Source organism: Ranitomeya variabilis, chromosome 5 (assembly GCF_051348905.1).
Source record: "Ranitomeya variabilis isolate aRanVar5 chromosome 5, aRanVar5.hap1, whole genome shotgun sequence".
In the NCBI taxonomy this organism is placed as follows: Eukaryota; Metazoa; Chordata; class Amphibia; order Anura; family Dendrobatidae; genus Ranitomeya; species Ranitomeya variabilis.
The window spans coordinates 187,308,526-187,321,107 of record NC_135236.1 but is presented as its reverse complement, the minus strand read 5'-3'; the positions used below and the strand labels follow the sequence as shown (position 1 = coordinate 187,321,107).

The 12,582-nt window shown below is 41.8% G+C and overlaps 1 protein-coding gene across 4 annotated transcripts in view; it reads left to right on the top strand.

Annotated features, from left to right (window-relative positions):
• ADAMTSL3 (ADAMTS like 3) overlaps positions 1 to 12,582 on the top strand; it is a 793,440-nt gene that overhangs the window by 508,601 nt on the left and 272,257 nt on the right. For all 4 annotated transcript variants that reach the window (XM_077263637.1, XM_077263634.1, XM_077263636.1 and 1 more), the window contains exons 8-9: positions 1,484 to 1,558; positions 8,947 to 9,104. In XM_077263637.1, coding sequence (XP_077119752.1) covers positions 1,484 to 1,558; positions 8,947 to 9,104 — 233 coding nt within the window. The remainder of the gene's footprint in view (positions 1 to 1,483; positions 1,559 to 8,946; positions 9,105 to 12,582) is intronic.

Sequence of the window (12,582 nt, the reverse complement as noted above, 5' to 3'; positions counted from 1 at the left end):
CAAGGCAACTAAGGAGTGGCTCTGCATTTCAAGGTCCTGGAGTGGCATAGCCAGTCTCTGGACCTGAAACAAATAGAAAATCTTTGGAGGGAGCTGAAACTCAATGTTGCCCCGTGACAGTCCTGAAACATGAAAGATCTGGAGAAGATCTGTATGGAGGAGTGGGCCAAAATCCCTGCTGCAGTGTTTGCAAACTTGGTCAAGAACTACAGGAAATGTCTGACCTCTGTAATTGCAAACAAAGGTTTCTGTACCAAATATTAAGTTCTGGTTTTCTATTGTATCAAATACTTATTTCATGCAATAAAATGCAAATTAATTATGTAAAAATCATACAATGCGATTTTCTGGATTTTCTTTTAGATTCTGTCTCTCACAGTTGAAGAGTTCCTACGATAAAAATTACAGACCTCTCCATTCTTTGTAGGTGGGAAAACTTACAAAATAGTATCAAATACTTATTTTCCACCACTGTATAGTGTTCATTTATGCCATTTGTATACAATCTTGTGATAGGATAGGTTTGCCTTTAGGTGGTTGGTCTTGGGTTGTAACTCAGTGTAGACACAGTAGCCCTGTCCCAGGTGGCAGTGATGGGGGAAAGGTGCCTGTTGAAGAGCATTGTTGCAAATGAACAGAGTACATATTAAATAACTATTAAATAACAATTATATAAATTATTGATATTAATTAAATGATTATATAAGTAAAAGGTGTACATAAAGGAAAGGACAAGGGGAACATTACTAGGGTTATCTTTTTAGGAATGGACCTTCGCCGGCCCACTTGCAGCCTCATTTACAAAAAGATTCAATGTTTCTCAGCGATCCAAAATCCATTTGGATCCAGGCACCTGCGTTTCATGGGAGAAGTGACCCTAAAGCTCCCGTCAAGTTACCTTTAATTTTTTGCTGTATATTGATAATGTTAATGAATAGCATTGGTCTTCCACAAGTGTAATTTCGTCCACCAAGGTCTGTTTGTAGAACACATGCTTACCTGGACAGATATATTAATGCATGAGTGCCACAAAATATAAGTTATTTCTAATGTATTCATATGTACAAAGTTATGTTTAGCAATATACAGTACATAGCCAAAAAACCTGTTGATTTGCTTTGCTGGAAGAGATTGTTAAGCTTGAGGATAGTGAGATGCATAGGACATCAATGATATAACAGGAAGTAATGTTGAGTACATAATGTATGCAGCAATGTATCTGATGGTCATTTTGAACGTAATGCCTTTTCTTCTAAGGACAACCATGATTTCTAAAGAAATACTTTTTTTCTAGTTATGTTTTTTTTTAGAAATTCTGTGAGGCCTGGGTTCTATTTTCTCCTCAACTTCATCTTCTTAAATTCTTAGATGATCTTCTAATGTAAAATCCATACACCTGTGTTATTATAGTCGCTAGCACTGCTCCAGTCACACAATACTGCCAACATCTGTTTCGATGAGAATAATGTCTTTTTTTTCGCAGGAGAGGAGACAGTAATTGCTGTACCGCATGGAAGTCGCAGCGTGAGAATCACAGTGAAAGGACCAGCTCACGTTTGTATGAACCAACCTAAGTTATATGTGACATATGTGTTAGTTCAGGGCCCATGTGGTGTGCTGATTTAGCTTCAAGTAGAAGAGTTAACACAGCAAGAGTTCTCCACTTCAGCAGAAGCTGCAATGTCTTAGGGCTTAATTATAGTTATCATATAGTGATCCGCAATGTTCCTCAGCCCTTGGGAGTTCCCAGCCAAGTGCTCGACTCGTTTTTTCTAAAAATTAGTCTCAGTTTTAGAGTGGAGACACCTGGGAATATATTACTATACTAAAGTTGCCTTCCAGGACTGCAAAAAAGAGCATTGGCACCGGTGAACACTAGTTGGGTGGCAGGACCAATCTGACGAGCATAGTGAATGAATGGACAGAAGAAGAAGGCTTTATATTTCATGCTTTTTTCCAATATATTTAATTTCCATATGAAAGAACACTCCACCCTGTAGCGGGTGCTTCCTGCTGTAGACTACTGAAGTCTATTATTACTGTGTGGCAGGAGTCATTATATCCCTTGAGAGTTCAGTACAGTTTCTTGTGTTATAGCATTTTGTAATATCCCTAATACCTGATAAATAAGAAAGTCTACATATAATGTATATAACCAAAAAGATATAAAATATAAATGTATTAATACGAAAATAGAGACAAGTATGAGAAGTGGGGGAAAAAACTGAAATGTGACTAACACAGCAGGAAGAGGAAAGAATTAATAATATCACATGTAAACATAAATATATAATTATCAATATGGATACATAAATCCAAATAAAGTACCATAAGAGTAGCAAATAATAAGGTAGGTCAGGGGTGGGTAACCTTTTTTCTGCCAAGGGCCATTTGGAATTTTATAAAAGCATTTGGGGGCCATATAAAATTATTAACTTAAACATTACCCAACTATATTTATTCAAAAATTGAAATAACTTTCAGCTCCCCCACACACAGTATAGTGCAGATCCCCCCACACACAGTATAGTGTAGCTCCCCTCACACACACACAGTACAGTTCAGCTCCCCGCACACACAGTATAGTGCAGCTCCCCCCACACACAGTATTGTGCAACTCCCCCACATAGTATAGTGCAACTCCCCACACACACAGGATAGTGCAGCTTCCCCCCACACACAGTATAGTGCAGCTCCCCCCACACACAGTATAGTACAGATCCCCCAACACACAGTACAGTGCAGTAGGTGAAGAAAAGGAGCATTAATATGGGATCTGGTGAGTAAGATATGTTGATATAGACATATGCAGTAATTAGTTAAGCCACAAATATACAGTACAGACCAAAAGTTTGGACACACCTTCTCATTTAAAGATTTTTCTGTATTTTCATGACTATTAAAATTGTACATTCACACTGAAGGCATCAAAACTATGAATTAACACGTGGAATTATATACTTAACAAAAAAGTGTGAAACAACTAAAATATGTCTTATATTCTAGGTTCTTCAAAGTAGCCACCTTTTGCTTTGATGACTGCTTTGCACACTCTTGGCATTCTCTTGATGAGCTTCAAGAGGTAGTCACTGGGAATGGTTTTCACTTCACAGGTGTGCCCTGTCAGGTTTAATAAGTGGGATTTCTTTCCTTATAACTGGGGTTGGGACCATCAGTTGTGTTGTGCAGAAGTCTGGTTGGATACACAGCTGATAGTCCTACTGAATAGACTGTTAGAATTTGTATTATGGCAAGAAAAAGGAGCTAAGTAAAGAAAACTGAGTGGCCATCATTTTTTTAAGAAATGAGGGTCAGTCAGTCCGAAAAATTGGGAAAACTTTGAAAGTGTCCCCAAGTGCAGTGGCAAAAACCATCAAGCGCTACAAAGAAACTGGCTCACATGAGGACCGCCCCAGGAAAGGAAGACCAAGAGTCACCTCTGCTTCTGAGGATAAGTTTATCCGAATCACCAGCCTCATAACTGGCAGGTTAACAGCAGCTCAGATTAGAGACCAGGTCAACGCCACACAGAGTTCTAGCAGCAGACACATCTCTACAACAGCTGTTAAGAGGAGACTTTGTGCAGCAGGCCTTCATGGTAAAATAGCTGCTGGGAAACCACTGCTAATGACAGGCAACAAGCAGAAGAGACTTGTTTGGGCTAAAGAACACAAGGAATGGATATTAGACCATTGAAACCTGTGCTTTGGTCTGATTAGTCCAAATTTGAGATCGTTGGTTCCAACCACCGTGTCTTTTTGTGACGCAGAAAAGGTGAACGGATGGACTCTACATGCCTGGTTCCCACCGTGAAGCACGGAGGAGGAGGTGTGATGGTGTGGGGGTGTTTTGCTGGTGACACTGTTGGGGATTTATTCAAAATTGAAGGCATACTGAACCAGCATGGCTACCACAGCATCTTGCAGCGGCATGCTATTCCATCCAGTTTAGTTGGACCATCATTTATTTTTCAATAGGACAATGACCCCAAACACACCTCCAGGCTGTGTAAGGGCTATTTGACCAAGAAGATGACCTGGCCTCCACAGTCACCAGACTTGAACCCAATCGAGATGGTTTGGGGTGAGCTGGACCGCAGAGAGAAGGCAAAAGGGCCAACAAGAGCTAAGCATCTCTGGGAACTCCTTCAAGATTGTTGGAAGACCATTCCCGGTGACTACCTCTTGAAGCTCATCAAGAGAATGCCAAGAGTGTGCAAAGCAGTCATCAAAGCAAAAGGTGGCTACTTTGAAGTACCTAGAATATAAGACATATTTTCAGTTGTTTCACCTTTTTTGTTAAGTATATAATTCCACATGTGTTAATTCATAGTTTTGATGCCTTCAGTGTGAATGTACAATTTTAATAGTCATGAAAATACAGAAAAATCTTTAAATGAGAAGGTGTGTCCAAACTTTTGGTCTGTACTGTATGTAGTAAAGAGACTGCTTGCTTATAATGAAAAATGGAAAAATAAGTGCAGAGTCAACCTTATCCATGTCCTCCTGCTGGAATGGCGCCAGCCCCAAAGCACGTTTTGCTGCAAGCCTTTGTCAGGAGCTCCAATATATTTAATTTCCATATTATGGTATTATGGTATATTGTAATATACCTAATTCCTTGTTCAATGCACTGCTGTTATCCTGTTTTCTCTTGATGTTCTCACAGCAGGTGGTTCCACCATCTTTTATTTTCTGCATCCCACACTGCTAACGTTCAGCAGTTTTCTCTGCCACTATTAATATTTTACAGAGGCAGTGGTACTGATCTTCCACTAGGGTTTTAGTTAAGAAATGTCCATTTGGGTGTCACTAAGTTCATGGCTTTTATTTTTACTTTACTGCCTGTATCTTGGGCTTGAAAGCATTTTTAATAGGAATTTTTCTTGAAATATGTGGAACCTTTATTTGGTTAGAAATAATCTTATAAGACCATTCAGGAGAGGAGAGATAAGACGCTTCCATCAGATGAGTTTATTGGTGGATTGGACTTTTACCATTTTCAGTGACACATAGAGGCTGTAGAAGCCAAATCTTCAAGGTTTTAAAATAAACATTTTTGGGAAAATGCTTTTCAGCCCAAAATACATGCATTTAACAAAAAAAGCCCTCAAAGTGACCATATACTTTAGGAGTATTTCAGCTATCCCCTATTGGTGGATGCTAGGGAATTTGAACATTGGGCATGTGGAATTTCAGTATGTCCAATCCTTTGTTGTCCGCCAGGCACATATTTTCTGTTTTCAGAAGATTATGCAAGGCTTCTTTATAAAAGGATCAAGTATCACAGCCAATACGTCTTTTAACTGACCTGAGATATATGAGAATAGCCTCCCCATACAGGTGACAATCTGACAGCTGTCGGCTGTACACTATAGCTGACAACTTGCTGCATCAGCCACGATCAGTGTTTGCACCTTGCATATCTGTTTAACCCCTTAGATGCTGCTGTCAATAGTGACTACATCATTATAAATGGTTAACAGAGTGTGGGGGCTTCCTCTTTATCCCAATTGGTGCCCTCAGATCATGATCGTGTGGTCCTGATGTTTGCGATGGCTATTCATGACTAGTGTTGAGCATTCCGATACTGCAAGTATCGGGTATCGGCCGATACTTGCTGTATCGGAATTTCCGATACCGAGATCCGATACTTTTGTGGTATCGGGTATCGGGTATCGCAACAACATTAATGTAATAATGTGTAAAAAAGAGAATTAAAATAAAAAATATCGCTATACTCACCTGTCCGACGCAGCCGGGACCTCAGCGAGGGAACCGGCAGCGTTGTTTGTTTAAATTTCGCGCTTTTACTTGGTTACGTGAAGTCCCGGCTTGTGATTGGTCAGGGCGGCCATGTTGCCGGGACGCGGACCAATCACAGCAAGCCGTGACGAAATTACGTCACGGCTTGCTGTGATTGGTCCGCGTCCCGGCAACATGGCCGCCATTAACCAATCACAAGCCGTGACGTCACGGGAGGCTGGACATGCGCGTATTTTGAAAAGCGCGCGTGTCCAGCCTCCAGTGACGTCCCGGCAACATGGCCGCCATTAACCAATCACAAGCCGGGACGTCACGGGAGGCTGGACATGCGCGTATTTTGAAAAGCGCGCGTGTCCAGCCTCCAGTGACGTCCCGGCAACATGGCCGCCATTAACCAATCACAAGCCGGGACGTCACGGGAGGCTGGACATGCGCGTATTTTGAAAAGCGCGCGTGTCCAGCCTCCAGTGACGTCCCGGCAACATGGCCGCCATTAACCAATCACAAGCCGGGACGTCACTGGAGGCTGGACACGCGCGCTTTTTAAAATACGCGCGTGTCCAGCCTCCCGTGACGTCACGGCTTGTGATTGGTTAATGGCGGCCATGTTGCCGGGACGCGGACCAATCACAGCAAGCCGTGACGTAATTTCGTCACGGCTTGCTGTGATTGGTCCGCGTCCCGGCAACATGGCGCCGTGACCAATCATAAGCCGGGACGTCACTGGAGGCTGGACACGCGCGCTTTTCAAAATACGCGCATGTCCAGCCTCCCGTGACGTCACGGCTTGTGATTGGTTAATGGCGGCCATGTTGCCGGGACGCGGACCAATCACAGCAAGCCGTGACGTAATTTCGTCACGGCTTGCTGTGATTGGTCCGCGTCCCGGCAACATGGCCGCCCTGACCAATCACAAGCCGGGACTTCACGTAACCAAGTAAAAGCGCGAATTTTAAACAAACAACGCTGCCTGTTCCCTCGCTGAGGTCCCGGCTGCGTCGGACAGGTGAGTATAGCAATATTTTTTATTTTAATTCTTTATTTTACACATTAATATGGTTCCCAGGGCCTGAAGGAGAGTTTCCACTCCTTCAGACCCTGGGAACCATCAGGAATACCGTCCGATACTTGAGTCCCATTGACTTGTATTGGTATCGGGTATCGGTATCGGATTGGATCCGATACTTTGCCGGTATCGGCCGATACTTTCCGATACCGATACTTTCAAGTATCGGACGGTATCGCTCAACACTATTCATGACCAATTTGCGGCCTTAGAGTCTAACGGCTGTAGTAATCTGTTCAGAAGTTAGAGGCTTTAAGGTGGTAAAAATACACATTTTCATTCCTGTCATGCCACCTTGCATTAATTCCTGTAAAGCACCTGAAGAGTTAATAAACTACCTGACAGCAGTTTTCAATACGTCAGGGGGTGCGGTTTTTAAATTGGTATCACGTTTGGGGGTTTCCCAATATATAGGACCCCTAAAGTCACTTCAAACATGGATAAGTTCCTAAAAAAATAAATTTTGTAAATTTCCTTGAAAAAATGAAAAATTGCTGCTACATTTTAAATCCTCCTAAAATGCTAACAAACTAAAATAACATTTTATAAATGGTGCTGATGTAAAGCCGACATGTGGGAAATGTTATTTATTAATGTTTTGCTGTGGTATGACTTTCTGGATTAAATGGATAATCATTCAAAGTTTGAAAATTGCTAATTTTTTTACATTTTTCTCAAATTCCTGATATTTTTTATAAATAAACACAAAAGATATTGACTTAAATTTACCATTATCATAAAGTATAACGTGTCACGAAAAAACAATATCAAAATCACTGGGATTTGTTGAAGCGTTCCAGAGTTATTACCACATAAAGTGACACTGGTCAGATTTCAAAAATTTGGCTCCGTCACTAAGGGGTTAAGGCCTATCAGGTCTCTTGCATTACACATTTCAGCAATTGGCATTTCCATCTGTTGGAGTCAAAATCATCACATGAAAACACAAACTAACAGGATATGGCCAATCTATAAAACAGTCATTGTTTTTTTTATTAGTTTTGCTTATATGAACTTCTGCTAAACAGAACATAAGAACTACACCTTCATCTTCACATTTGTTGTTCTCACAAAAAAGTTATACATATTGAAGTATCTATGAAAATATTAGATGTGAGATCCAAATGGTTAATTGTAAACTGTCTCATCTCAAAAAATAGCAGAGACCTTTAAAAGAATGATTTGTCGAATAGACCATTAAAAAAAATATTTAGTATCCACAGATCTGCAAAGAATATTACACTTATTGATGCGTTCCCCAGATATGATTTGTAGATGATGGAAAATGTACAAAAATGATGTGTTCTATTCGCAAAAGGTTATTCCCATTCGTGTATTAAAATAGTTACAAAATCGCAAAAACTCCTGTGCTGAGACATCAGGCAAGATCAAAGAGTGTGTAATTTAAGTATTGGATTATATGCTTGTAGTTTTCCCAGGAAAACCTATGCAGGTGTCAGTAATGGCAGAGTGTCATCCCCATGTATGTCTAAGGCTAAAGCTGGAAAACACACTGCATTGCTGTGCAGATTCCATCTGACTCGTCTGTCTTGTAAATCCAGTTGCACAAAATAGGTGAAATTACATATATATAATTATATATATATATATGTTCCACCTGCCACTACAGTCTTGAAGATTACATCTGATAATGGTAATGCATTATGCCATACAGCATTAAGAACATGTAATATTTTGCTTTGTAAAAAGGGAGCGCTGTAATGTTGAGCCGAGGTATTTTACCCCAGTCTCCTCTTAGAGTCAGTTTGATGACTTACAATCCTTATATATTTGTCCACTAAATATCAAAGGATTTAAAACAGCTTTCCCTCATTGTCCATCTCGCTCTGCTAGATAAAGGTATATTATACAGTAGGTTTTGTAAATCAGCCAAACACTGTATAACAAGAAACTAGTTCATTGTAGCATGTAATTGTATAAAGTATTTGAAAAAAATAATTATTACACGTTTTATACATTTAACTGAAACTCAAGGATGGTAATACCAGGTCCCTGAAGCCCCAATAGTTCCTTGATTAACCACTGCTGAAATAGCCACATATCTCTCCTCGTAAATGCTTTTAATTTCTTCTATTTCTATTTTTATTTTTTTAGTCATAGAGTCAAAAACCTTACACGGTGAGAGTGGGGAACACAGCTTTACCAGCCCTGGAAGCTATCTTATCGAAAACACAACTGTAGAATTTCAGAAGGGATCTGAGAGGGAAATCCTAAAGGTGCCGGGTCCTCTGCGGGCTGATTTCATTGTTAAGGTAGGTTCTCACTTTATTTCTTATAATTTTTGTCATTTGCAAAGTCATCCACATATTTGCGGATAATTAATTCCTACATGATTAATCTCCACCATAGAGCTCCATATAGTGCCCTTGGGACCGTCACATGGTTGCTTCCTACATTAGATCTGATGCCATATTCAATCCGAATTCCTGGCCATGTGACCAGGTGGGACTGAGCAGTTGCTGCTGTACAATGCCTAAATGCGGCTGTAGCCACTGAGTAGAAAACTCCCAAAATATAAAAAGAGCTATGTGTTTAAAGGGGTTGTCCAGGCTAAGGGTACAAGTCTGCAGTCACTCATAATGACTGCAGGCTTGTGAATCCTCATAGCGTGCACAGTGCACGCTGTCAAGATTCTCCAGTGCCGGGAGCAGCCGTCATTTGACTGCAAGGATGAGATTTGCATATTTCAGTCCACATTCTGACTAGATCAGCCTCGATCAGTTCACTTATGATGAGTGAGGCAGCGCATCTCTATCGGCACATGACCACATGCATACAAATCTCATATTTGCGGTCTTGCAGTAGCCTGTGCCAACGCCTGCACCAAACAATTCTGACAGCGCACATTGTGCGCTGTCAGGATTCACAAGTCTGCACTCACTCTAAGGCCGGGGTCACACAGAACGTATAAAAATACGGTCCGTTTTACACGGACGAGAATCCCAAAATGTTTACAAAACAGTGATCTGTGTGCAGTGCGAGGATGCGATTTCCTCGCATCAAATTATCCGTGTGACATCCGTATGGCATCCGTATAGCATCCGTACTACGGCGAGATTTTCTCGCCGGCTTGCAAAACGGACATAGAATGGATCCATGGTCTCAAATATTAGTAAAAACATATATACAGTCTAAATATATATATATATATATATATATGTCAGTGAGACACATATATATACATTTATTTATATTTCATATAGCGCTAGGTAGCAGAAAAGCCGGTAATTCAATTGCCGGCTTTTGCTATCTCCTTCCCAAACCCGACATGATATGAGACATGGTTTACATACAGTAAACTTTTTCATATCCCTTATTTTTTTACATATCCCTCACTACTAATGTTGGAAGTGTCTGTGTGCAAAATTTGGGGGCTCTAGCTATTAAAATAAAGGGTAAAATCGCGGAAAAAGACTGGCGTGGGCTCCCGCGCAATTTTCTCCGCCAGAGTGGTAAAGCCAGTGACTGAGGGCAGATATTAATAGCCTAGAGAGGGACCATGGTTATTGGCCCCCCCCCTGGCTAAAAACATCTGCCTCCAGCCACCCCAGAAAAGGCACATCTGGAAGATGCGCCTATTCTGGCACTTGGCCACTCTCTTCCCACTCCTGAGTAGTGGTGGGATATGGGGTAATAAAGGGTTAATGTCACCTTGCTATTGTAAGGTGACATTAAGCCAGATTAATAATGGAGAGGTGTCAATAAGACACCTATCCATTATTAATCCAATAGTAGTAAATGGTTAATAAAACACACACATTAGGAAAAAATTATTTTAATGGAATAAAGACACAGGGTGTGGTAATAGTTTATTAAACTCTCAATCCAATTGAAGATCCTTGTCACCTGAAACAAAGTTAAAATAAAAAAACAACAATATCCCATACCACTCCGGCGTTACAGTCAAGTCCCACGATGTAAATTCATCAGAAGGGGTTAAGTAATTTTACAAGCAGCCGCCCCTGTTATGAACTGGTGGCCTAGGAGCGGCATGAGACGTACTCTGGAGAATGTGGTAACTGTACTGACCGCAGACCCTGGACTTAACACCGCAACTAGAAGTAGCCGTGGGATGTACCTACCAATCCTAGACACCTCGACACAGCCGGAGGACTAATTAACCCTATAGATAGAGAAGGGAAAACTATCTTGCCTCAGAGAAAATCCCCAAAGATCTATGAAAAATATTATGGATGGAAAAAGAGGCTGGAAGGGCCAAACGAAAAGACACTGGATTGATAATCTCAGAAATCCTATAAGGACCAATAAACCGAGGCTTGAACTTCGGGGAAGAAACCTTCATAGGAACATGACGAGAAGACAACCAGACCAAATCCCCAACCCGAAGCCGGGAACCCACACGCCGACGACGGTTGGCAAAACGCTGAGCCTCTTCCTGAGACAACACCAAATTGTGCACAATATGAGCCCAAATTTGCTGCAACCTGTCAACCACAGAGTCCACCCCAGAACAATCAGAAGACTCAACCTGCCCTGAAGAAAAACGAGGATGAAACCCAGAATTACAAAAGAATGGTGAAACCAAGGTAGCATAACTAGCCCGATTATTAAGGGCAAACTCGGCCAATGGCAAGAAAGCCACCCAATCATCCTGATCGGCAGACACAAAGCATCTCAAATAAGTTTCCAAAGTCTGGTTAGTTCACTCGGTTTGGCCGTTTGTCTGAGGATGAAATGAGGAAGAAAAAGAGAAATCAATGCCCAGCTTAGCACAAAAGGACCGCCAAAACCTAGAAACAAACTGGGAACCTCTATCGGACACAATATTCTCCGGAATGCCATGCAAACGAACCACATGCTGAAAAAACAACGGAACCAACTCAGAAGAGGAAGGCAATTTAGGCAAAGGTACCAAATGAACCATCTTAGAAAACCGGTCACAGACCACCCAGATAACCGACATCCTCTGGGAAACAGGAAGATCTGAAATAAAATCCATAGAAATATGCGTCCAAGGCCTCTCAGGGACCGGCAAAGGCAAAAGCAACCCACTGGCGCGGGAGCAGCAAGGTTTGGCCCGCGCACAAGTCCCACAGGACTGCACAAAAGAACACACATCCCGTGACAAAGAAGGCCACCAAAAGGACCTACTAACCAAATCTCTGGTACCAAAAATCCCAGGATGGCCAGCCAACACAGAACAGTGAACCTCAGAAATCACTTTACTCGTCCATCTGTCAGGAACAAACAGTTTCCCCGCTGGACAGCGATCAGGTTTATCAGCCTGAAACTCCTGAAGAACCCGTCGCAAATCAGGGGAGATGGCAGAAAGAATCACCCCCTCCTTCAGAATACCAACCGGCTCAAGAACCCCAGGGGAATCAGGCAAAAAACTCCTAGAGAGGGCATGAGCCTTAACATTCTTAGAACCCGGAAGATACGAGACAACAAAATCAAAATGGGAAAAAAACAGGGACCATCGGGCCTGTCTAGGATTCAGCCGTTTGGCAGACTCGAGGTAAATCAGATTCTTATGATCGGTCAAGACCACAATACGGTGCTTGGCCCCCTCAAGCCAATGTCGCCACTCCTCAAATGCCCACTTCATAGCCAACAACTCACGATTGCCGACATCATAATTGCGTTCCGCAGGCGAAAACTTTCGAGAAAAGAAGGCACACGGTTTCATCAAGGAACCATCAGAATTCCTCTGAGACAAAACGGCCCCTGCCCCAATCTCAGAAGCGTCAACCTCAACCTGAAACGGAA